Source organism: Dicentrarchus labrax, unplaced genomic scaffold (assembly GCF_905237075.1).
Source record: "Dicentrarchus labrax unplaced genomic scaffold, dlabrax2021, whole genome shotgun sequence".
Classification (NCBI taxonomy): Eukaryota; Metazoa; Chordata; class Actinopteri; family Moronidae; genus Dicentrarchus; species Dicentrarchus labrax.
The window spans coordinates 14,268,742-14,292,561 of record NW_026136713.1 but is presented as its reverse complement, the minus strand read 5'-3'; the positions used below and the strand labels follow the sequence as shown (position 1 = coordinate 14,292,561).

Genomic DNA, 23,820 nt, shown 5'->3' with positions numbered 1-23,820 from the left:
TCTTACCCAGTAAGTAATGCAATGCCACCATCAGCCTCCTTGGGGCCTAAATAGACCTCAGTGAGAATTTAATAGTGTGACCATGATACATAACAAGTGTCTGTCCAGCAGGGTGACATCAGCAGAGGGGAATCTGCTGGTATCCCTGCCCAGCTCTTGCTGGCATCAGGAGCAAGTGGACTGAGCCAAGCTGCTTTTTCAGCTCTGCTAACATAGAAAGCAGCAGTGTGGAGCAGGGGCAGACTTGACTCCATTTGGGGGGGTCCTATAAACAAAAAGTGAACCTGACAATTTTAAATCAAAGCCTTTAAGTTAGATTTTAAGGCTATGAAACAGAATGAGTGATTTAGGACAAAACAATTGGATTCACATTGCTTCCCCACACTGAAGCGAATGACAGTGAATAATGCATGTCCATACGATACGTGATGTGGTAGACAACATTTCTTTTCACTAGGCATTTTGAAAGGGATTCTGTGACCAGTAATAAAACTGTTATCACCAGTAACCACATGTGTCGTCAATGTAACCATAGCTGAAATCTTTTTTTACTGTAACTTTAAAGTAGATCTGTCTGCGTTTAATATTTTGGGATGCAGTGTTCTTGTTGAGAGGGAGAACAGGAGTCTCTCCAAAGTTAATCAAATAAGATCAAATGTTATTATATTAATTAGTGCGTGTAAGAGGTGCTTAACCTTATATTAGAACTTTTAGGCTGGTTATTTGCTTCCACTCTTTATGCTAAGCTAAGCTTACTGAATCTATTGCTCCATTGTTAATGCACAGACAAGAGAGTGGTATCAAATTCTCAGCAAGAAAGCGAATAATCATATTACCTAAAATGTCAAGCTGTTACTTTAATGGAATCCTGGTATAGATGTAAAAGCTGACTGATAATGCTGCAACTGATCGAAAAGTACAGTGTGGTGTTTCCTGCAGCCATCTGAGGCCGTGGTCATTTTCGTAGCAGCAATTATTTCCCTTGTAGCTTTTGATGCAGTTGTAAAAAAAATGTCTGAGGTTAAGAGAAGTAGCTGAGCTTGATGAAGTAGTGGAGGGAGTGGGCATGAGTCAAGAAATGACAAGTCTTTTAATCTAACAAATGAGGGGTGTTGGTCAGCAAGTAAATATCCTCTAAATTAATCAAAATTGAGCCTTCATTACTTAATATTTTGCCTTTTGTAGGCTACAGGGACCTATGTGGCTGTCCTTGATCTAATGGCATGTGTCAGTTTTATGGTTAAAAGGAAGAAAAAGCAGACAGGAAAAGGGATGAGGAAATGGAGGAGGGGAAAGGGATGTAAGGAGGACAGGAGTAAAGAATAAAGAGTGAAGGGTAAACCAAAGTAAAGGACCTGAGAAGGAAGAGTGAGGCAGTGACAAACTGACGCCGCTCCTCTGACTCTTTAATCTTTTTTATCCACACACAGGCGAAGACAAGTCAGCACCCTCCTAAGTAGAAGTTCTCACCTTGACCCATTCTCCATCTTTCTCTCTTTATCTGTCGCTCCCCCTCTCATGTTACCGTGTCGACCTTATGTCTCACTCCTCTTTATTCCTGTCATCCTCCCCGTCCTCCTCCTCCTTTGGCTGTCCTCACCGTGTAAACGGGATGATACAGGCTGTGTACAACACGCTGATCCACTGCAGCCTGTGTCTGTCATGCAACAATGGCTGTGTCCCTGTTGTCACCTCATCAATCAGGCCTGAGTGGCACACTGAGGCTGTGCTGATGCTTCATTGCGACTTCACAAGAGAAGTTGGGAATCTTAGTTTGTGTTGCTGTCATGCAAACACATTTTATTTTGCCGGAATAGCAAACTATATCACATCTAAAGCAGATTCTGACATAGACACTCATTAATGTCAGGTAGTAATATGTTCCTGTTGATGATATCCGGTCAGAGAATGATTATATTTCCAACTGTTGGCGTGCGCACTTCCATATCAGAGTGGAAATTACCCATTGTTGCTCCTCAGCATGCCAGGAAGCACCTTTCACAACAAACTCACCCTCCTCACACTGATTCAATCCAATGCAACCACTATAGCTTCTCATTACTCAAGCCTATTTGGCAATGTATCAAGACAACAGAGTGGTTTACTTTACTAATGGATTGAGATATTCATAATCATATATTCATATCATAAAAGCTTTAGAGAGAAATATTGTATGGCTACAACTGTACAACATTATCACTACTCTCATATGCTGCAGTATCAGCAATCATCAAGTAAATGATTCTACTGTGTAGGCTTTACATTGGTGATCAGCATTAAGGAAACAACTTCAAACATACATGTATGATATACACTTTATTTCTTAAAAATCATATCTTCAAAACATAATCGTCATAAACTATTTTTTGCTACTGACTATCGTGAATCACAAAGTTAGTTGGAAACCTTTTTGTGAGTCTAAAAGTATTTTTATGTTCCAGACAAAGGCACCTAAAATGAGTTTAGGTGAGTACACCTTAACGTAAACAACTGCTGCCAAAAAAAAGATTAAAAACAATAGCGGTCTTGGTACACCGGAAATTCCCACCAGAATGTGGCACACAATGAATTCTGCCACTTCCAATGAATTTTGGCCAACCTGTAAGGAAATTCCTTCTGAGCTGTGGAAATATCCTCTTTGAGTCTCTCTAGGAACATTTAAAAACACTCAGAAGGCGAAGACAAGCAGAGATTCTGTGGAGCCATTACTGTGACCCTACAAGGAAAATTCAGGAGTGGTGCAGTGCTGATGCCTTGATGATGGTCCACCATACCGGACATTATTTCCTGGCGTTGGTCCACTAGACCACCGAGAAACAGAAGCAGCGAACTCCCTTCTCTCTCAGCATTCTGGCTCTTTGGTGGCCATCAGCCCCGGGAATAGCAGCTATGTGAGCATGACTGCACAGCACTATTTCTGTGTGCTCTGCTACTTGACATTGAGAGGCCGGGATTAGGTGGCTCCACTACTGTAAATGACTACCCCCTGTCACACATACAAACACACGTACACACGTGTACTTTTGCAAATTCACATATACACCTTCATATTGCGTATGAAATCCTACAATTAACTACATTTATTTATAACTGAGAAAACAAAGTCATCGGCATATTGTCACATCTCCAAAAATATCAAACTAAAAAAGCGTCTGTTTTCAGCTTTGTGACAGGCTGTATTTTTCAGACAATCCAAAGGGTTTTTAATTTTTATTCTATTTCTTACAGAGTTTACAGAGGAACTGTGGAAATTGTGTGTTTTCGGTCTTGGGGAGTACTACTGCATATGTGAAAGAAGTTGTATGAATTTTTTTTTGGCTCCAGAGGGAGCTGCGTAAAATATGATAAACTGCCTCAATCAATGTCACTTGAGGCAGCGTTGTTGTGGTTAAAGACAAAATCAGAATCTGAAATAATCCTGGGAATGTATAGCTAGAAAGAGGTGAGCTTACCAGACCTCTGTAGTGCTCCTCAACTCTGCTTGAGGCTAGTGGGTCGAGGCAACGCTAGCTGCTATGAGCATAACACAACCAAATCTCTGACCAAACTGCCAGTGGTTGAGTTGTGTTGTGTGTAATAGGTGTTTCGACAAAGAAGAACAGTTTGCCGAATTAAAAAAAGACGATGTCTCTGGTTCTGCTGCATCAATTTTGGTCATTTTTAAGCTATTTTTAAGGCTGTAAGTAGAAGCAGAATTTGGAGATGCATAGTGTTCACTGGACAGCGACAATATGTTAACCTTATGTGTTTTTGTGTTTGCAAACCTGCTGCCCCTTCATAGACAACTAAAGTGTTTTGAATTGAATTGAACACGAAGTGAGTTCTACTAAAATTGCAAACTGAGCTTTTTCCTGATAAAGTTAGATGCTGAACTTCTGTTTTTCAGTTGCTCAACAAATGGTATGAGGAGTTCCTGAATCAGGTACCACACCCTTATGGTTCAGTTGAACATCTGTCTTTAACTACCATCCCCCAGTGTGAACGTGTGAGTCCAACAGTATGTTGTTGATTCAATATATATAGAAAGTATGGGAATCAAACCCACAAACAGCGTTGAAAATTATCCCATCGCAAACATGTAAACAATCAAGTTCTGCTGTGGATTTTTGCCTGTAATGGTTCGGTTAACCCGTGCAACCCACACAGATGCAGCACCAAGGCATTACTGTACCACATTCCCACACACACACACACACAGTGTCGGTGTAACAACATCCGTGTAGGAGGTGACTTCAAGGGGTGACTAACATTTGGCTAGGTCTCAGCCTGCCTTTGAGTCCAGCTGGGTCTTTTGACTTTCCTTACCCCTATTAAGCCTGTGTGCAGCATACATGACAGCATTGTTGCATCCTGCTAGTATTTGCCGTATGTGGTCTCTCTGAACTCTGTGGCATTCAGGGCTGGTTGAGGTCTCAGATGTTAAACTTGGTAGTGTGTCTTTGAACATGACATCTGTTGGCTGTGTGAGTAATGGTGTGTGGTGCTGTGGCGTGATGTGTTGTGGCTGTACATCAGGTGTTCCCTGCCCTGTACGCCGCACATCTGTTCCCCCGTGGCTCAGTACATACACACGGCGGTAAGTGAGTCCTGACCGCACTCATTATGATTGATCTGTCAGTGAGACTGATGAGGCTCTTGTCAACACACGACACTGATGATAATGTCTTCGTTTTACATTTGGTCCGAAGAGAAAGCCCACTGAGAAACACATTGTGTCCTATCCAGATAACCAGATTTAAATAAACTAGGTAGGCTTTCTGAGTGCATATCTACTGAGCACTGACTAAATATATTTGCCTTTTGAGCACTGAACATAATAGCACTAATGGCCAGGATACAGGTGCTTTGGTTAAAAGCAGTCGCTCACACGTCAGGGTGACGGGAAATAAAAATATTATGTTTACTATAATTACAGCTCCTGAATAGGCCAAAAGAACACACTGGTGTTATCATTATCCAGACAGGCCGTTCTAAAATATCACATTAATGTGTGGCCCGACTCAGGAAGTGAACCCAAAGAGCGAAAATAAACTTGACTTTACTTAACTGATCTAACATCTGAGATAGCTATTAATGGTAAGAACACAGTGCTTTGACTTACATAGTCAGATATAATGAAGTAAAAGGAGTCCAAAATTCGGAATAACTTTTTTTTTGTTTTTAATTTTGCTCTGAAAAAAAAAAATCACATAAATAACACAATCACTTCAAAACTACAGGACAGGATTTGAAAGGGTGGAACACTTTAATTCACATTTTTTGCTTGACAGCTGAACATGGATCTGAGGGAGTTTCTCCTATAATGAGGGTAAGACAACATGACAGGACAACATATTCATACCAAATTCTTGCTACAGTGCTTTAGATATTTGACTCCCTTTTTAAAAGTTAACGATACAGACGCTGTGTTTTTATGCTGTCTTTAATCTGTATCAGCCCAATGTGGCCCTAAAGATCCCCAAATCTGCAGGATAAATATAGGTGGACGGGGGTTCAAAGAGTAGTGCTTTCCCCTGCCTCATTACCACTGCTTATGTGCCTTTGAGCAAGGGCCCTGAAACCCTACCACTTCTACAGTGGAGCTGCTCAGTGGCTGACAGATCCAACTGGTTGTGCTGGGCAGCCTCCAGGTGTGAATGTGTGTAACTGTGTGAGTGTGAGCAGGGTGTTTCCTGAAAGACATTGCTCTCAATGAAACTCCCTCTGAAGAATTAAAAAGCGATCATGTCTATTCAACGATCAATTTATTAATCACAGTGCTATTGATCATCTACTGAGTGCCAAAAATGAAAGCCAGAGATCAGATATTTATGCGTCATATCTCGTTTCATGAAATACTTAATATCTCAATGAGCTTCTGCATTGTTTGCTTTTCTGTTTCATAAATAAATATCGTCCAATAAGGAATATAAAAACAACTGTAACATCATTATTTTAAAAACTGTTGATGGTGGTTAAAATCTCTATAAATACAGTTAGCTTAAATAAATAAATTAAAATTATAAATATACCGTTTACTGTACACAAAAAAAGATGGACTTGTGCAGGAAAATACAAAATGCTGTCTGTTGAGGAAAAAAAAAAAATCCAGGTTGAGCTCTCGTTGTTAAAAATCTTTTCTTATTCAGTTAAGTCTGAAACAGCCTCTTTTCACAAGAAGCAGCACAAAGTCTAGGCGTGTCCTTCTTCTTCTTCTCCTCGTTCCTTCGTGCTTATCACCTATTTGCTCATCACATCTCCAGTCCATCCTCTGGGCCGTTAGTATTCCAGTTTCAGGCGGGCCGTCTTCTTCTGAGGCCTTCAAGGAATAGCTGCCCATTTTTTTCATCTGAACGTCTAGCAGAGGGTCAGGCAGACAACAACCACTGTTCCCTTCTACGTGTACGATCCTTTTTCCCTCCAGGACCTCTTTTTGCAGTTCACTTCTCTTTTCTATTTTGAGGTAGAATTTCCGCATCTTTGCCTAACATGGAAAAAAAAAGAAGAGGCAGTGAGCAAAACCTTCTTTCATTTAGGCAACAAAGAAGCAAGCCAAGTGTTTGTCAGTGTATGTGTTTGTAGGCCTGTTCCTCTACTACTCACCTCTCTTTGTCTCTTCAGTGGTTGGATGCTAACCCTAGTTTGACCTTCTCTTCATTCTCTACATCATACGCTCCCCGCTTATGAAACCTGCAATAAACACAAGAAAAGGAGCTTGTTTAGACTATTTTCTGTCTATGACAAGTAACAGCTACTGTGTGTATGGTTGTGTATGGTTGTGTGTGTGTGTGTGTGTGTGTGTGTGTGTTTGTGAATGAATCTATGAGTTGTTTTACATACCTTAGCAATAATAAAAGGCCTATGATAGTGAGGCAGATGGACGACAGCACCACTGCCACCACGGCCAGAGCTGTGGTCCTGTTGTAGCCCTCCTGGGGCTTCTCCAAGGGCAGCGTGAAGAACTGACACCGTTCCCCAGAGTAACTTGGGAGGCACCTGCAGACAGGACAGAGAGGGATCTGGTTAGTCAGGTTAATAATTCAGTGGTGGGAGATAGTGTTGCAGATACAGAGCTCGTACTTACACACAAGATGCGGCACGGATGTCCCTCAGGTACTGGCAGGTGCCGTGAATGCAGAAATCCTTATACTTCTTCAGGCAAGGATTCCTCTTCTTTCCCTTGCCTCTCCCCTTCTTTTTCCCCTTTCCTTTCCCTCTCTGTCTTTCAGTGTTTTCAGCGTTCAGGATGGCAGATGGGTCTTTGGGTTTGCTTGACATGGCAACTAAACCAAAAAGAGAACAACAGAACAATTACATTTAATCGTCGTAAAAAAATTAAATAGAAAACAGTAGTTAGAAACTGAGAAAAACTTTCTCACCTTGTGGCACTTCCAGTTCAGAGTCCCCAGACATGCCATCGTCTTCATAATATTCATCATCGTAATCCTCCCCCTCCTCCTCGCCTTCCTGACCATACTCCACCGTTGTCGCACCCACGCTTATGCTCTCCTCCTCTGCCGTCCTGTCTTTGGTTGTGTCCAAAAACTTGAAAACAGCTCTGTGCCTCTGCCTGTCGCTCTCATACCTGTCGACCGCTGCGCCACTGGCCATTCTGGACACCACTGGAGGAGAGAATAAGAGTAAAATGTTAGGGATTGCACGCAAGTTTGGTTTGATACAGTCTTTAACAGAACAGACTCCTTAGAAAGTCTTCCTCCAGGGGACAATCAATGCACACAGGTTAGTGTGCCAAGGTGGGCCGGACCTCTGAGGGCAAGTCGAAACATGTTGTGCAGAAGGAGGCTGGGATTTTTGGCTTTCAGTGCCTGTTAGGAAATGCACAAGCTCAGATAGAGCGTGTGGTCCTTAAGGGGTTGGTAGGTATTTACCGCCTTGCTCAGGAGCACTTCAGCAGAGTGGAACCTGAAGCCAAAAACAGAGGGGGCTTGAACTACAGAGCCTCCCTCAGATGGGACAGTTTAGATTTGTGGGCTTTTGGACGGGAAATGTAGTGAGGGGACAAATAGAAGTTGGCATACTCTCACTATATACACACGCACACACATAAAATGCATGGACAGACAGTTAGCTAATGTCAGGCAAGAATATGAGTTAAAAATAAATGTATCCAGTTACATAAAGCATGCTCTAAAATAGAGAGATGACCCCATTAGATCCCGAATAGCCTGGCATCATGAAAACCGTTGCCTTAAAGGTTATGAAGTTTACAAGACTTGTTATTAGCTCGGCCATGCCTGAGAGGTTTTACACTGACAGCCAAGAAGAGACAGTTAAGAGTATTTAACACACATAACAATAACCTTCAACAGAGGAATAAACTTGCTTTCTAACAGGAGCGCACATGAAACTCACCCAAGGCGTGAACCAGCAGGAGCACAACACTGAAAATCCTCATGATGGCAAAACGTCCAGTGATATTTGGGAAAAAAAGTTGAAAAATATATATATATATAATGATCAACAAGTTGTATTCCTTCCACTTGTCCGTAAATATTCCTTCGTTTCTTTTTCTTTTTCTTTTTTTTTTTCTCTCGATGTGTTTGTGAGAATTAATTCTGCTTGTTTGCTACCCCTTCGTGTGATTTCAGGTCTTTGGTGCGTCTCGGATGTTTCAGTGTGAGAGGAGCGGAGCTAGAGACAGTCCGCACAGACTCTCCGCGCTATTTATAGCCCTCCACCATTCACCACGCCTACAAATCTGCACCGCCGGGCGGCCTGCTGCATGTGGTCCTGTGCTCATGTACATCCTGTATACATTTCAGTGGAGGCTGTTGGAAATTCATTATTTTCCAGCAATTATATACTATCTGTTAATTTCATCTTTTTCTTAAAGCTTTGGTCTACCTGAAGTGTTTTTCCCTGTTTTTTGGTCTCTGTACTTTAAGATGTTTACTTTTATACGGACAGACATACAGACGGATTGTTAATTTCTTTAGGCCTATAAATAATAAAAGCACCTGAGGAGATGCGACAGGCAAATAATGAACAGCTTGTCTGCGCCACCCCGTGGTAGAGGTAGGAACTACATCATACCTGCTCTAAGTAGATGATCAGACAAAGTAAAGCTAACCTTATTATTCTGATTAAATAATCAGAATTATTGAAACAAATTAAACTAATATGAAATACCGAAGGGCTTCAACTAACTCCAATTTAATCTGACTATCAGTTCAATATGGTATGCATATTCACAAATGGTTCACAAGATTTCAGAGACTGAACATATAGGTCCTGCAGCTGGTGATTATTTATCAATGTAGGCCTTTATAGCCAGCATGCACTATAGCAGGACCACTGACCCTGAAACTGAAGCAGTTAAATGGAATTCAGCCATCATTTGTTTTGCTACTGTGACATAAAATGTCTTCTGTGGAAAAGGCCTTTAGTGCAGGTAAAAAATACAATCTTTTCATTTCAGTTTATATTAATCAGTTTTAAAAAAAAAGACCATAAACCTATTGGAAGGAAGCAAAGCATAACAATACATTAGAAAAGGGGAAAAGGCATCAGGGGAAATATAATAATTGAATTAACTACTTAAACTGATTTGGCTGAGATGGTTAATGTCAACTGCGCTTCATGCTCCAGTCCGGTAGGTGGCGGTAATGCGCCTATACGGTGGCCTCATAACCGCCAATAAATCCAACGAAGAAGAAGAAAGTTCTCAGAGCGCGCGTGATTGCTCTGGTGCGGTCACGTGAATGCGAGAGGGGAGGGGGGGACAAACATGGCCGACGAGGCAGGGAAAGTAAACACAGCTGTTGAGGATGGCGAAGCAAAACAGCCGCCGGATGAGCCCGAAGTTTCGGGAGTCACGACCGACGGCGAGTCCGGCGGCAGCGACGACCAGGACCGGGCCGAGAAGTCGACTCCGGCTCCGGCGGCGGCAGAGAACAGTTGGTCGGCTCCCCTCCTGTCTCTGGCTCGGAAGGCCACGGAGACGATTAGCAGCGGGGTAAGCTACGCCGCTGCCCCGAGAAATCCCTCACAGGGATCCGCTGCGAGCTCCCCGACGGAGACGGAGCCCGAAAACGATCTGGACAACGCCTCAAGAAAGCTTCCAGGTAGGCTGTGGCTACTATTAATCTTTGACACTGAAACCAACACTCTCCATTAAGTTGTAAAAGACTGAAGCCATAAAGTCCATACTTCCTCTTGGGGGGGGTGAATTGCCACCTGTCACACATAACACATGACTTCAAGAGTAAAACTTTGATTTTATGGGTTGATGAGCGTGCAGAAAGTCACGCTGTTTCCTCTGGCTGCGTTTTTATGGAGACACATTTGCATGATATATCCTCCAAGCCTGCATTTATGTGACTAATTCAGTGGTTCTCAAACTTTTCCACCACCTCAAAACTAGTTACAAACTCAAAAAAAAAAAGATTACGTGTTGCATTTATGTGAAATAAAGTTAATATTCTCCCCCCTGGTCATCCACGCCCCCACCTGCAGTGGCTCTATGAACTGGACTAATCATGTAATTGCTTTTTTTTTTCTTTCTTTGACTTGCATCCTTTACAGTTCTGCCCCCCAAAGACCCCATGTCAATAGAGAGATCCAACCTCCTCAGCATGATGAAGCTGAGCATCAAAGTGTTAATCCAGTCCTCCTTGAGTCTGGGCAGGACGCTGGACTCGGAGTACCCTCCCCTGCAGCAGTTCTTTGTTGTCCTGGAGCATTGCCTCAAACACGGGCTGAAAGGTGAGACTGATCTTTTTGAGCAGAGTTCGTTCTTCTTTTAAAGTCATGCGAATCCCATGTTTGTACCGGAAAGCAAGCAGAAATTACATTCTGTCTTTCAGCCAAGAAATCCTTCATTGGTCAGAACAAGTCCATATGGGGACCTCTGGAGCTGGTTGAGAAGTTGTGTCCAGAGTCTGTTAACATTGCCACAAGTGCCAGAGATCTTCCCGGCATTAAGTATGTCTATACCTACAATATAAGGAATCCCTAACAACTGTTTTGATTATTGGTGGCTTTAATGTTGTTATTCTCTTATTTTAGGACTGGTTTGGGGAGGGCAAGGGCGTGGCTGCATTTAGCACTCATGCAGAAGAAAGTAGCGGACTATATGAAAGCTTTGCTGGACCGCAAAGATCTCCTGAGGTTAGTAATCATGGTTAGTTATGTGGGCTTAATATAGCATTTATATGTAAATGGTAACATGTTCTTTCTGTCCTTTTTTAGTGAGTTTTATGACTCTGGAGCATTGATGGTGGAGGAGGAGGGGGCAGTGATGGGGGGGCTGCTGGTGGGCCTCAACGTAATTGACGCTAACCTTTGTATAAAAGGGGAAGATCTTGATTCTCAGGTGAGTGCCGAAAGGTTTTGTGGGCTAACCGGCCCGGCACCTCATTTTGTCCACACACTGATCAGCCTCTTGTTCCTTTTAGGTCGGGGTCATTGACTTCTCCCTTTATCTGAAAGACCCTGCTAACAGTGAGACTCCAAAAGAGTGAGTGCCCACTTTCAGATGGATTGAGCATCTCACCTACACTGCTTTTCATTTCAGTTTGAATCGTAGCCCTTGGCATGAGAGCAATTCAGTTCCAAACAGACCTAATGCACACTCAACTCTTCTCTTTTAGTGATTCCAAGATGACAGTCATATTAGATCAGAAGCACTACATCGAGGAGTTAAATCGTCACCTAAGTGGCACCGTCACTGATCTTCAGGCTAAGATGGACTCTCTAGAGAAGACCAACAGCAAACTTGTAGAGGAGGTCAGATGTCAACTATCATCTACATCAACCATCTAAAAAGAAGGCATTCCTCTCTAATGTCAACATAACATCTGTGCACAGACCTGATGAGTGTTTTTATTGTCCTCAGCTGACAGCGGCAACAGACAGAATCAACTCTCTGCGGGAGGAACAGGAACAGCTGAGACAGGAGAATGAGTCCATCTTGCAGTCCAGCCAGAAAAAGGAAGAGGTCAGAAATCATCCAGGAGAAATTGCAACTAAACCTCTCCAAAGTTGAATAATATCCAATCTGTATGATGTGTTTGTTTTTCCAGGCAGCCCTTCAGGACAGCCAGGTGGAACTGGAGACGTACAAACAGACCCGACAGGGCCTGGATGAGATGTACAATGTGGTTTGGAAGCAGTATAAAGAGGAAAAGCGCATTCGCCAGGTCAGGTATCAACAGGCTGTAGCACCAGAATATATAAATCACATTGCAATAAAAGGTGATTTGGCTGCTCTGTTTGGGGTGATGGGGTAGAGGCTGAAGATCGGTTTTAGGTGGGAAGCATGAAGTGCAAATTACTCTTCATACTTTGTTATTAGACAGAAGCCAGCAGTGTGAGGTTTGTGTAAGTCATTTGGCAACTCAGTGTCTTGTTGAACTTTTCTGAACTGACTCTAGAACTAAATTTGACTCATGCCTTTTTGTATGTTTACAATGCATGATGTCAGGAGTTGGAACGGGAGTTGGAGCTCCAGGTGGGCCTGAAGCAGGAGATGGAGGTGGCCATGAAGCTGTTGGAGAAGGACTCGCATGAGAAACAAGACACACTGGTAGCCCTGAGGCTCCAACTTGACCAAGTCAAGACTCTTAACCTGCAAATGTTCCACAAAGCTCAGGTAGACACACATGAATACAACCTTTCTTCCTCCCGCATGCTCAGTCAGACAACACGCACAATAATACAGTCTATGTGGCTCTTAAGGACTGGGAACGAGAAGCAGAAAAAAAGCAGGCGGAGGCTGGGCAGCTTGAGCAGAAGATGGATGAAATGGAGAAAGTCATGATGGAACTAGAGCAGAGGTATTTATTGTGCATGTTTCAGTGTGGTAAAAGGATATATGCGTCAAATTAATATAATTCCTCTCTTCTGTCGTTTGTGTCACAGACTACAGAACTCTGAGCGAGAGCGCAAACAAAGTGACCAGTCAGACAAAGATATGAAGGTGGAGCTGGAGGGAAAAGTGGATGCTTTGCAGAAACAACTGACTGACCTGGATACAATAAGGTGAAAAAAATAATAACAGTAGAATTATACAGAAGGATAATACGACTATATATATGTAAATAACATTTGGCCTACGGGAGTTAATGCTAGACTGAGGAGCAGTTCAGTTGTAAATTGGAAATATTTCCTTTGAAGGTGCACTAGATATAATTATGGCTTCTTCAAAAACTAATAAGTGCCCAGTACTAATTCAGTGTCAAGTTTAATTTTAATAGAATATAGTGTATATAATATAAGTTTAGTTTTTCACTTGATTTAATCTCAAATTTAAAACCAAATAAAAGTGTATAAAAGTCAGTTATGCAGATATAAAGTTGTCAGAGTCCAAATCTAGTGTTATTAATTCTCTTCATACATTAAGTAAAAAAAAAAAAAACAAAACACACTCAGAGGGTTAAATTAGCTACAAGAATCACCACATTCCTTCTGTTCTCAGGCTGGGTTTAGAGAACGAGCTGCGCACTGAGAGGGAACAGAGACAAAGCCTTCAGAAATCGCTCCAGCGGGAACAGGACAACAGCATCGAGCTCCGCACACAGCTGCAACAACTCCAGGGCCTGCACACGGTCAGTGTCTCTCTCTCTCACACACACACACACACACCGGGGTTAGGGTCAGTCAACTCTGGAAGTGGATGATGAAATAACTAGTGTTTATATGTTGCTTCATCATTATGTGTGGTGCAGTTTGTTTTGCAGAAATGAATTGAGAACATAAGTAACACAACTACCAGATATACGCAAAATAACCACTGGAGTTTAATCTCAAACCTGTTCCAGGATTTATTTTAAATGCTGCAGTTTTAAGAGTGGTCCTTGTTTGAATATTTACATTGTAATTGCAGTCGTTCAATTCAGCCTCAGCAAAACATTGTTCATACTAGTGTTTCTCATGCTTAATAATCCTGTACAGCATTGAGATGTTAAGGTGCTTGCTTCCTGTGAATTGATGGTACAGGAGCTGCAGGATTTGAAGCAGGAGAAGCAGCAGCTGCAGCAGACATGTGAGCAGCAGGAACAGGCTCTACAGGAGATGGGACTGCATCTCAGCCAGTCAGTACTACTGATTTTGTCATTTATTTGTTAATAATGTGTACCATTTCATGTTCTGAGATTTTTGTGTTGTCTTTGTCAAAGGTCTAAACTTAAGATGGAGGACTTCAAGGAGGTCAATAAAGCTCTGAAGGTAAAATACAAAGAGCTGTGTACTTGGTCTACAATTGATGCTGTGAAATTTGAAAAACAATCCTGAGCAAGCCACATCGTTTATGTTCGTTTCTCCCATCAGGGCCACGCATGGCTGAAAGACGATGAGGCCACTCAATGCAAGCAATGCCAGAAGGAGTTCTCCATCGCACGCAGAAAGGTAGGCTCCCATTCCATCACATCCTATTTGTACGTTTTATAATATTCATCTGCCCAGTAATGTCAACGAGCTCTCCATGTTTGTGTGTTGCAGCACCATTGTAGAAACTGCGGAGACATCTACTGCAACAATTGTTCCAGTAATGAGCTGGCCTTACCCTCCTACCCTCGGCCGGTGCGGGTGTGCGATATGTGCCACTCCCTCCTGCTGCAGAGAAGCACCTCCAAAGCTTCCTGACAAACACCTGCGAACTTCGACGTTTCTACATCTGCTTTCTAACACTGCACATGCTCATCCACTATGATTTTCAACTACCAAGTTACTACTTATGTTAAAAGAGAAATGTCATCAGATCTTATGGAAATGTGATTTGGTGTTCCATTTCCACTGTTACCTGAAATTCAGGAACATTAGTTCATCTGTATTAAATATGGGCCACCTTTTAACACTGCTGGGATGATCTAATATAGTTATGCAGACTTTATGTTAAAGATCCAGTGTGTATGATTCAGTGGCAGCTAGCAGTGTAGTTGCAGACTTTAAAGCTATCCTATCTAGACCCAGTGTTTGGTTTTCCCTTCTGGGCTACTGTAGAAACATGGCAGACTACATGGAAAATGTCTAATTCTTGGGTTCATTTATATTATACACTAATGCAAACATACTTATGAATATCATAATCCATTCTGCCAATAGTTCCTCTGAAGTGTTGCACTCTGGACCTTTAACAAGACTTGACATTATTGATATTTTAGGATATAAATGTGATCAATGTTTATTTGAACTGGAATAATCACTTTGACAATATGGTACTGGATAAACCGATCATTTAAAAAAGGTGTGTAGTTTCTCTAATTCAAACCATGGATGTAGATTATGATGAGGTTACACCAAGGTTGCTGTTGGTTTTCAGAGGGTCATTTGTGTACCTGGATCATAGAACACGTGTACTTCACTTTATCATTCAGCTTGTCATTCATCTACTCAACTAACATTTACAGCTATGGCCCCACTGCTGGATAACATGCAAACCTATTGTGTAAATGACTGTAGAATGTTAAAATCTGACTATTTTAGAATGTATTATAACAACAAGGTTTTGTGGATTGTGGACTGCTACAAAGCCATTTTCTTAATTTGGGAATGGTGACCAAATGTTTTTTTTATCTAGGTATTTGATAAATGAATAAAGCCTCCAGTTTTGCAATGCTTGTTTCAATTAGATATTCCAGACTAGTTTATTCACTTTGTGCACAGGAAATACAAATAGCATTTGAAGCAGTAGAAACCTTTTATGTCAGCAGATCTGAAAATCATTTGCCGTTCATATAGCACTCATTCAGAGAAACCGCTACATCAACAATCACACCTTAAGAAAAACAAAACATGCGCTGACCGTATGAAGTCTCAAATTCAGAATAACATTTTAAACGGGAAATAAAAAAGGCTAAACACTATGTAGAAGATGAAACAAGGTCTAACAATCAGAAGATAGACATTTTTCTGAGTTTTTTTTTGTTCATGCACTCTGACATTGAAATTAATGTTAAAGCCATCAGCACAGGATGAATTAACTTTGAGGAACAGCCAGGTGCTTGGAGAACACAAAAACGACACTTCCTGGTAATGAAAATTTAAAGCACGGTTTCTGTGTTGTGTCAAATCTGAGGAATGGGGAAGACAAACAGGGCTTCTGTCTGACACTTTGTGACACCAATGACCTCGCTTCTCTCTGAAGATCATTCACGTTAAAAAAAAAAAAAAAAAAAAAAAATACAAACCCTACCCCTCAATATTTTCAAAACCTCACCTGACCCTACCCTATGTTTACAAGGTGAGACTTGCGTTTCCAGTCCTTCCAGCAAAATGCTGAGTTAAAAAAACCCATCAAATTAAGGGGAAACAGAAAAAAAATAAATCTACATTCCCCATCCCCCACCCAGTCCATTCATAGAGCCTCTGCTTCCTCCTCCTCCACTGCCGCCGTAGTAACTGCTTCCCATTCCGCCCTGGTTACCTAACAAGAGAGAGAATACACACTATAGGACCGAGGAGTTCATCATGGACACACAGCTTTTCTAGGTCTGTACAGGCATGTCTTAAAAACACACATTAACACGAATCGAACATACTGACTGAAATTTCACATGTTTAAAAACAAATATGTATAATTATTATTATAATATGTTATTATATGCATGATAACGAGGTGTACATAGCACTATAGGCTGTATATGTAGTAGGCCGTCCTGGCTCTCTTTATGAGCTAAGGGGTCCTTGGCCAGAAAAATGTTTAAGACCCTTGTTGTAAGGCCTTAAGACCAGCCTGGTGCAGAGCCATCAAACAATCTCTCAAAATCATCACTTATAACCCACTAGAAGTGTGTTGTGCGGTCTGTATCTGCAGAGACCCGGCCCTCTGCATCAACCTTTGGGCAGCAAGCAGGGTGCGAGTTTGAGACTATTAAAATGTAGTGACCTGGTTACTCTGTGCCTGTGTCATGGATGTATAAAGAGCAGCAGGATTGGTGTGTCTGTGTGACCGAGGGCAAACAGGATGAAGCTATGCTTTGGAGGAATTCATACAAAAAAAATAGAAATATGGCACCTTCCTGCAGTGTTGCTCGGAGGTGTTCATTTGTGCTTTAGAGCGTAACCGCTGTAAAACAATCAGAAAATAATGTTTTATTTCTCAGATTTCACTGTTATTTCTCTCCTCATTCACGCTCTATGTAGCTCGAGTAAAGGCGCTCTCTGGCTCGCACAAGTCGGGGAGGAGGGACAAACTTTGAGTGGTGCTTTCACAAACAGCATCAGACAAATCCTGAATTGTATGCCTTTAAGTGTGTTGAATGCAGGAAAGGTTGTAGTTAAGTGTGGATGGAGAAAAAAACCTATAATAACAGAGCTGGCACTCACTATAGTCACTGTAGCCCCCCATGTTGCCCTGGCTGCTGTATCCTCCAGAGTACCCTGAGCTCAGCTGGCCGCCGCTGTAAGACGATTGGTTCCCTGTGGAGAGAACAGATCACATTAGATTCAGTGGGACATTAAAGCATCATAATTATTTGTGAAGCCCTTGCTGTCTCAGATTTTGTTCTTATATGTGCAAGCGTTTACATCCAAACAAAAAAAAAACGCCACAAATCTCAATCTCCATTGCAGATACTCACCCATACCACCCATCATCTGGCTGCCGTAGGCTCCGTTACTGCCACCTGCTGTTGAGTTCAAGAACAGCTCCACGTAGCGGTGCTCTGAGGGGTGAAGAGGAACCGTAAACATAACTAATATCTATATGCGAACATCTATATGCAGGGTGGAAGTGGTGAAGCATTTTTAACTCACGCATGTTTGCTTTGTCTTTAGACATGGCTGCCACAGCATCCTCATGTGTTGCAAACTCTACATCCGCCTCCCCAGTTACCCTGCCATCTGGGCCGATCTCAATATGGACCCGCACCGGATTCAATGGCGAGAAGAACTAAGAAACAAACAAGGAAAAAATGTTTCAGGATGCAACCTTAACGACACATGCACGGGGTAAAGAGGGAGATATTTTGCAGTCGTTCTCCGACTTACATTGTAGATGTCTGTTTCTGTGGCTCTGTATGGCAGGCCCCTCATGTGGACGCAGTGGCCTGTTGTGCTCTGGAAGGAAGAGCCGCCATCGCCATAGCGTCCGTCTGATACACCTGAATACACACAATCAGGACGTTTCACCCTAATCCTATCCAGCGTTTCTGCAGGTTTCAACAGGTTCAATTATAAGTGACCATTTTTAGACAAAGATCTTTCTGTGGATGCAATTCATGTTTCATTTCATAGTTATTACAGCATGATGATTCCCAAAAATACATGCAAAGTGCAACTTTTATAGCAACTTAATCAAATCAATTTTTAAGACTCATTTCATCAAATAATTTCATTCAAGACGCACAAAAAAAGACTAACATTCTAATAATTTCATTTTAAAATGTTTTAAGATACTGATATTAAATCCACTGTGGCATATTAGCAGGAAGGAACATACTGTACGGTGAGTAATGTCTTTAAAAATAACTACACAAGTTAATATCACTACTAAATCATATGCCAGTTGAACTTCAGTCCACTTGACACCCACCTCCTCCATAGCCTCCGCGACGCATTCTGTCATAGGATCCCCCTCGGCCCATCATGTTGTAGCCACGACCACCAGAGGGCCGGTCGTAGGGGCCAGGTCTCTGCATGCCCATGGGCTTCCGCTGGGGTTCATAATGGGTTCGCACCTCAGCACGGCTACTCTTGAAGATCTCAATGTACCTAAGAGCATAGAGATACCACGGTGAGGGCATGGGGAATGGACCAGGTAAGGCTGCATTTGCTCAATACTGATGAAACTGGGCTATGCAGGTGCTGTCATGGTGTAGTCCATAGGTGGTATTATCTTTTGAGTACTTAAGGCTAATTGTTAATAGAGTAGATGAGAAGGACTATTTAACTGAGTTGCAAAAATGAAGCTGACCGAATTGATAAGGACCGTATTGACTTTTACACTTTTCTTATGGTTACCTGAAGTGACATTTATCTGATTGAGCGTCCTGTGTCCTTGCCATGACAGCCATTGTCCTAGTTTTAGAGAGACAGAGAGGGCTCCAGCCCATGTGCAACCCACTCTAAGCATTACCTGTGACAGTGGGCTCCAGATCCATGTGTACAGTGGCCCTCTGATTTTACCACCAGGGAGACTCCTTACCATTTATCAACCTGGACTGATGTTTAGTGCTGAGACACCATTTGTTCTCATAATTAAGCATGTACTGTGATTCAGGATTTGTCTCATTTGTGAATGGTGCCCAAGCACTAATTTTCCCATTGAACATTGTGAATGTGTGGCATATGTGGATCTAACATAGCAATTTGTGTATGTGTCCGTGGTAAATACAAATATGCTTTAATTAACCAAGATAAATATAGTGTCCGTTTTGCATTTGGATTAGATGTTGAGGGTGCACACCATAAGAAAAGCAACTTATCCAGCCAACCAACCAACCATCCCCACCTGTGCCCTATTCTTTCCTTGTGTTTCTTTAGAGCCTTTTCAGCTATATCCTGTGAAGCAAACTGCACGAAGGCCTCCCCCGTACTCCTCCCCTGGATGTCCACCGGCAATGTTATCCCATTTGGCACGATTTCCAACCCTTCAACCCAAGGACAGATAACCCCAGCAGGGGACATATTAAATCACATGCCCAATCACAGAGAACTTTCTCTAAAGAGAGAGATAGAAAACTTATGGAAAACTCTATACATCATCACACATACCAGTTCAGTTTTAACCAGTGACTGGCCATTTAAACGACTTACATTTACTGCATTTTGGGGATAAAATAGAAATGAGAAGATAGAGGAAGAATATGGAAAAGGGCACTGTCTGGGACATCAGGCTAGTATTGGTGTGTTGATGAAGAGAGAACAAGATCCTGTTGGGTGACATGAGTTAAATTACTGCTGGTCCATTAGGAACTAATCTAACACTTGGCATACAGTGTATATAGGAAAAATGTACATAAAAGAGAAGAGTGTGAGGGAAAATAAACAATGGTAGTGGGGTAAGAGACTGTCCAGTCAGACATGAGGGAGACCCTTTCCGTCATTAGTTAATTACAAGTAGGCACACACAACTGAAACATTAAAGTAAATCACTTTACAAAATTAGATGCAATTAAAGGGGGAAAAAAGTGATGAAATGGGCTAAAGGTGGATATGATGGGAAAGGGTGTTTGCATTAAAGATTCCTGCCCTTGAACTGAATATAAAGACTCCTCAAAGAGTTAAGTAGCTTCCTTTTCTGGCATCATTTCCTCACTTATCACCAATCCAAAAACATAAATAATTGTGTTATTTTATTATGTAATAATATACAGTAGGTATTGATCATTGATCATTTTCCAGTGGTACATTTTTGTAAAATCAGATGCAAAAGACTGTCAACAGTTGTAATGTCAGTAGGAGAAAGGAAACAAGAAAAGGAACATGAAAAAAAAAAAACCTTCACCACCAACATTACATTCAAGTAACCCCGAGCAAGGCCTATTCTTACCTGAGAAAAACTGTACTATCTCCTCCTTGCTGCAGCCAAAAGGAAGGCCTCGAAGCCGGACGAGCCCGTCTCCTGCTGTTTCTGGACAGTTTGGACCAGTGTGCTTCATGACCCAGTCCATCTCGACATTGTTGGATTTAAAAACTATAAAAACAGAGGACATGTAACAATTAGTTAACACGGCATAAAGTTGAGAAAGCTGCACCATTGTGAGTCGGTCTAAGTATTAGCACACACCCTCTACGTATCGGTGACCCATAGTTTCTCTGTCCTTCTTCACGGCAATCTTCAGGTCTTCCTCTGTCTCCAACTCGACAAACGCCTCTCCACTGGGACGCCCCTCTCTCGTATAGGTGAAGTGGATGCCGGTTCCATTGCTGACAATTTTGCAATCTGCATTTGAAATGTATCATCATCAAACAACATTTATTTTTACTTAAATTAAAATTATTTTGTAAAACTTGTAATGAACAAACACCTACCTGAGAAAAACCTCTGTACTTCATCCACGGAGCAAGACCAAGGGAGACCCCTGATGCGTACTACATATCCCTCATCAGCCATGACTGATCACAATCCCTGAAGAAAAATACCCCATTATTATTCAATCTCAACACATACATTAATTCAGTCCAAACACAGATCACTAGTGATTGAAGTGGTGAGCAGTGTGGATATAGTTTGGGTCCTGGTATTTAAAGAGATCAGAAAGTAGTTTTTTGTACTGTTCCTTCATACCCTGAATTACAGCACACCTCACAAGCCTTACATGGATCCCCACAAACACATTTTGTATACACTGTGGCTCCATTCATGTGCCAGTAAATCCCAAAGGAGACCTACATGTGTGGAGCTCAATGAGATTTATTTTTTGCCTACTGCTCTGTAGGTGTACTAAAACGCTGTTTTCCCTCTACAATAAAAAAAATTAATCGCCTCTGCTTTATAAAAACGAAAAAGCTTTCAGACTTTGTCATCAGCAGCATGGTCCTGTTTTGAATTAGCTGGCAGCGCCATCTTGAGGCAGTCTGATTGATCTCGAGTGCAAACCGAAAGCGTTATCCACCAAGTACAAAATCTCGATATCGTGGCTTTTCCCTACCACGAAGAACGATATTGTCTAAACACATAAACAGCAAGTAATTATCCCAACCTGATAGCAGCTCATCTCAACTTAAAGTCTGTGGCGACCTCTTCATAAAGAGCGCGAACCCGGAGTCTTCCTCGGCCAGCTAACGCTAGCCATACAACAATGTGTCACGTTAGCATAGCTAAGATTGCTTTGATTCAACAATACATCCGGAGTTGAAGCGTTTCGGTAAAAGCTTTAAAGAGCACACCGAAACTTTAAGTATGAATGAGTGAGTAAGAAACTGTTTCATTTTCGGCAGGGTGCGTGGTCTCCCGCACGCTCGCCACCGCACCCAGCCACAAGAACAAAAGCGGCCTTTAGCCGGCGCCATGTTATTAGCGTTAACAGTTAGCTAGCTCTCACGCTAGTGTTCACCAGAAAGAAAAAAAACAAAAACTAACATTTATCTAAATAAAACCTCGCATACATACCGGTAGCGATATAACGCAACTCACACAGGCACACTTTAAATAAGCCTCTCCTCGGATACACGCAGTGATATCGGGATTACTCGGTTTACCTGATTGAAGCGGAGACACAACACGCCGGAGGATGTTTGACCAGAACTGCGTGATGCAGCGGAAACCGTACACTGGGTTGCCAGGTCTCTACGACAGCCCCCGCTCCCTCCGTCCCCCTTTTTCAGGAGCTAGAAAACGACGCACTTAACAATTTACCGCCACTCTTTTCCAAACTGCAACACGTTATTCAACACGACCCAAAAAATAATCAGTTAATTAAAGAAATTTGTAAGCAGTGTTATTGTGATTGCTTTTAATTCTGTTTAGTTCCAAGAACCTCGAGGTTTGCTTAATCTCCTTGTGATATATTTAAATGTACAGAAAGTGTGGGTTTTGATGCACACCTGGCAATCCCGGCTGAATAACCAATCGCCACCGACCGGCCTGCGTCCACGCCCAAAAACGATGACGTTGCCGCCCTAGGCCCTGGCTGGTCGGGCGGCATCTCCCGGCCTACAAATCCAAGTAACCCTGTTCACAGTGGTCAATAACTAACTTGTAATGCTTTTTTTATTTTTTTATTTTTATGTACCTCAGAGACGTTTTACAACAAGGCCAAAAATCTCGTGGTGGTCAAAGCCAACTCAAAATAGCATGACACTATTCAACACTAAACCCCATTTAATAAGACAACTCAACCAAAAGCAAACCACAGCAGCTTTTGTGTGGTGATGATGACGATGATGATCGTATGTGACAGTAACCTAGATAGCATAGGCTTATTTGGGTATATTGTTGACAGCACAATATATAAAAAGCCCTGGCTGCAGGTTTTTCGTGACAACTGTGACACTCTTAACAATCATGTTAGTCCAATATGTCAGTGTGGTGGCAGCCCAAAAGTTGCTGGAAAATTGGTGGATTCTCTGCAAAGATTTGGAGATTTGGAGAAGCTTCCCGTCCTTCAACATCATCGGAAATACCCTTTACCAAGGCACTTTCCCTCCTCTGTACTGTCTGCTTTAGAGAAGCTGTTAAGTGGCCAGTGGCTGCGACAACTCCAGGAATGAATTTGTAAACCTGTTAGAGGTAGAAAGTAAAAATGACTTGATATAACCCATGTAATGTAAGTACAGTTTTGAAGTATTGGTAGTAGAGTGTTTTTATTTTGTGCTTTTTATATACTCCTAACACATGATTTTAGTGGGAAATGTTGCACTTTTTACTGTACAACATTTTTTATGATGTTTACTAGTTACTTTGCTATAAAATACAATGCATTCCTGCATATTAAACAATACTAACTATACTATATATAGTTAGACTTGGCACTGCCTAGACAATCTACATCATTAAAATACTCTGTCATTATTAATTTATCACTAATTTTACAATCTACAGTACATTTGCTTTTGAGTCTTAAGTACATTTTAGATATTACATGTTTACTTTTACATTAGCAAACTTCCAAGTGCAAGAATTATTATACTGCATTCTGATTATTCATAGTGCAACATTGCTGTTTATTACTTAAGTTAAGGATCCAAATAAATCTTCTAATACTAGTAGATGTATGAATATGAAGCATGTGATGCTAAAAAAGAACATGGAGAGACACACATAATCGTAAAGATAATCAAACTATGCGTCAGCGTGCTTCATTTTAGAGCAGGATCCATCTTTTTTGTGTTTTTATCTTGTCTTTTAAGCCTCACAGAATTCTGTTACATATTCATTTTTTAAAAATGCATCACCCGTTTCCTAACGTGACGAGACACAAATCTGAAACTGTTTGA

The 23,820-nt window shown here is 41.7% G+C and overlaps 3 protein-coding genes across 8 annotated transcripts; 1 reads left to right on the top strand and 2 right to left on the bottom strand.

Moving 5' to 3' along the window:
- Positions 1 to 5,143: 5,143 nt before the first annotated feature.
- hbegfa (heparin-binding EGF-like growth factor a) lies at positions 5,144 to 8,648 on the bottom strand. Of its 2 annotated transcripts, XM_051420800.1 has the most exons (6): positions 8,353 to 8,648; positions 7,359 to 7,601; positions 7,064 to 7,262; positions 6,820 to 6,975; positions 6,583 to 6,669; positions 5,144 to 6,463 (listed from the first exon to the last, which is right to left on the bottom strand). In XM_051420800.1, exons 1-5 carry the CDS (start codon positions 8,393 to 8,395, stop codon positions 6,597 to 6,599), a joined length of 714 nt encoding a protein of 237 aa, XP_051276760.1. In that variant the 5' UTR covers positions 8,396 to 8,648; the 3' UTR covers positions 5,144 to 6,463; positions 6,583 to 6,596. The 2 variants fall into 2 exon arrangements, with proteins under 2 accessions (XP_051276760.1, XP_051276761.1); XM_051420801.1 differs by lacking the exon at positions 6,583 to 6,669.
- Positions 8,649 to 9,696: 1,048 nt separating this feature from the next.
- rufy1 (RUN and FYVE domain containing 1) lies at positions 9,697 to 15,553 on the top strand. Its single transcript, XM_051420794.1, has 17 exons — positions 9,697 to 10,064; positions 10,525 to 10,704; positions 10,806 to 10,923; positions 11,008 to 11,109; positions 11,191 to 11,314; positions 11,397 to 11,458; positions 11,592 to 11,727; positions 11,837 to 11,938; positions 12,024 to 12,140; positions 12,425 to 12,592; positions 12,679 to 12,776; positions 12,862 to 12,981; positions 13,418 to 13,547; positions 13,939 to 14,033; positions 14,118 to 14,166; positions 14,269 to 14,346; positions 14,440 to 15,553. The coding sequence occupies exons 1-17, from the start codon at positions 9,728 to 9,730 to the stop codon at positions 14,581 to 14,583; spliced, it is 2,160 nt and encodes a 719-aa protein (XP_051276754.1). The 5' UTR covers positions 9,697 to 9,727; the 3' UTR covers positions 14,584 to 15,553.
- Positions 15,554 to 15,556: 3 nt separating this feature from the next.
- LOC127375018 (heterogeneous nuclear ribonucleoprotein H) lies at positions 15,557 to 22,224 on the bottom strand. 5 transcript variants are annotated; one of them, XM_051420798.1, is made up of 12 exons: positions 22,084 to 22,224; positions 20,914 to 21,010; positions 20,669 to 20,824; positions 20,432 to 20,575; positions 19,391 to 19,529; positions 18,473 to 18,651; positions 17,929 to 18,089; positions 17,695 to 17,830; positions 17,520 to 17,603; positions 17,266 to 17,358; positions 16,955 to 17,005; positions 15,557 to 16,363 (listed from the first exon to the last, which is right to left on the bottom strand). In XM_051420798.1, exons 2-11 carry the CDS (start codon positions 20,993 to 20,995, stop codon positions 16,992 to 16,994), a joined length of 1,188 nt encoding a protein of 395 aa, XP_051276758.1. In that variant the 5' UTR covers positions 20,996 to 21,010; positions 22,084 to 22,224; the 3' UTR covers positions 15,557 to 16,363; positions 16,955 to 16,991. The 5 variants fall into 5 exon arrangements, with proteins under 5 accessions (XP_051276758.1, XP_051276759.1, XP_051276755.1 ...); XM_051420799.1 differs by lacking the exon at positions 16,955 to 17,005 and having other exon boundaries at positions 17,262 to 17,358; XM_051420795.1 differs by lacking the exon at positions 16,955 to 17,005.
- Between the last annotated feature and the right edge of the window lie 1,596 nt (positions 22,225 to 23,820).

Excerpts from the sequence above, each read along its gene's own strand:
- hbegfa (XM_051420800.1), bottom strand. The coding sequence starts at position 8,395 with ATGAGGATTTTCAGTGTTGTGCTCCTGCTGGTTCACGCCTTGG. Across the intron at positions 7,602-8,352 it reads CCTGCTGGTTCACGCCTTGG|TGGTGTCCAGAATGGCCAGT; the intron begins GTGAGTTTCATG and ends TCTCTCCTCCAG. Across the intron at positions 7,263-7,358 it reads TGAACTGGAAGTGCCACAAG|TTGCCATGTCAAGCAAACCC; the intron begins GTGAGAAAGTTT and ends TTTTTGGTTTAG.
- LOC127375018 (XM_051420795.1), bottom strand. The coding sequence starts at position 20,995 with ATGGCTGATGAGGGATATGTAGTACGCATCAGGGGTCTCCCTTGGTCT. Across the intron at positions 17,359-17,519 it reads CCAGATGATGGGTGGTATGG|GGAACCAATCGTCTTACAGC; the intron begins GTGAGTATCTGC and ends TTCTCTCCACAG. Across the intron at positions 16,364-17,265 it reads GGGGGGCTACAGTGACTATA|GTAACCAGGGCGGAATGGGA; the intron begins GTGAGTGCCAGC and ends CTCTCTTGTTAG.
- rufy1 (XM_051420794.1), top strand. The coding sequence starts at position 9,728 with ATGGCCGACGAGGCAGGGAAAGTAAACACAGCTGTTGAGGATGGCGAA. Across the intron at positions 12,982-13,417 it reads ACTGACCTGGATACAATAAG|GCTGGGTTTAGAGAACGAGC; the intron begins GTGAAAAAAATA and ends TTCTGTTCTCAG. Across the intron at positions 14,167-14,268 it reads AGGTCAATAAAGCTCTGAAG|GGCCACGCATGGCTGAAAGA; the intron begins GTAAAATACAAA and ends TTCTCCCATCAG.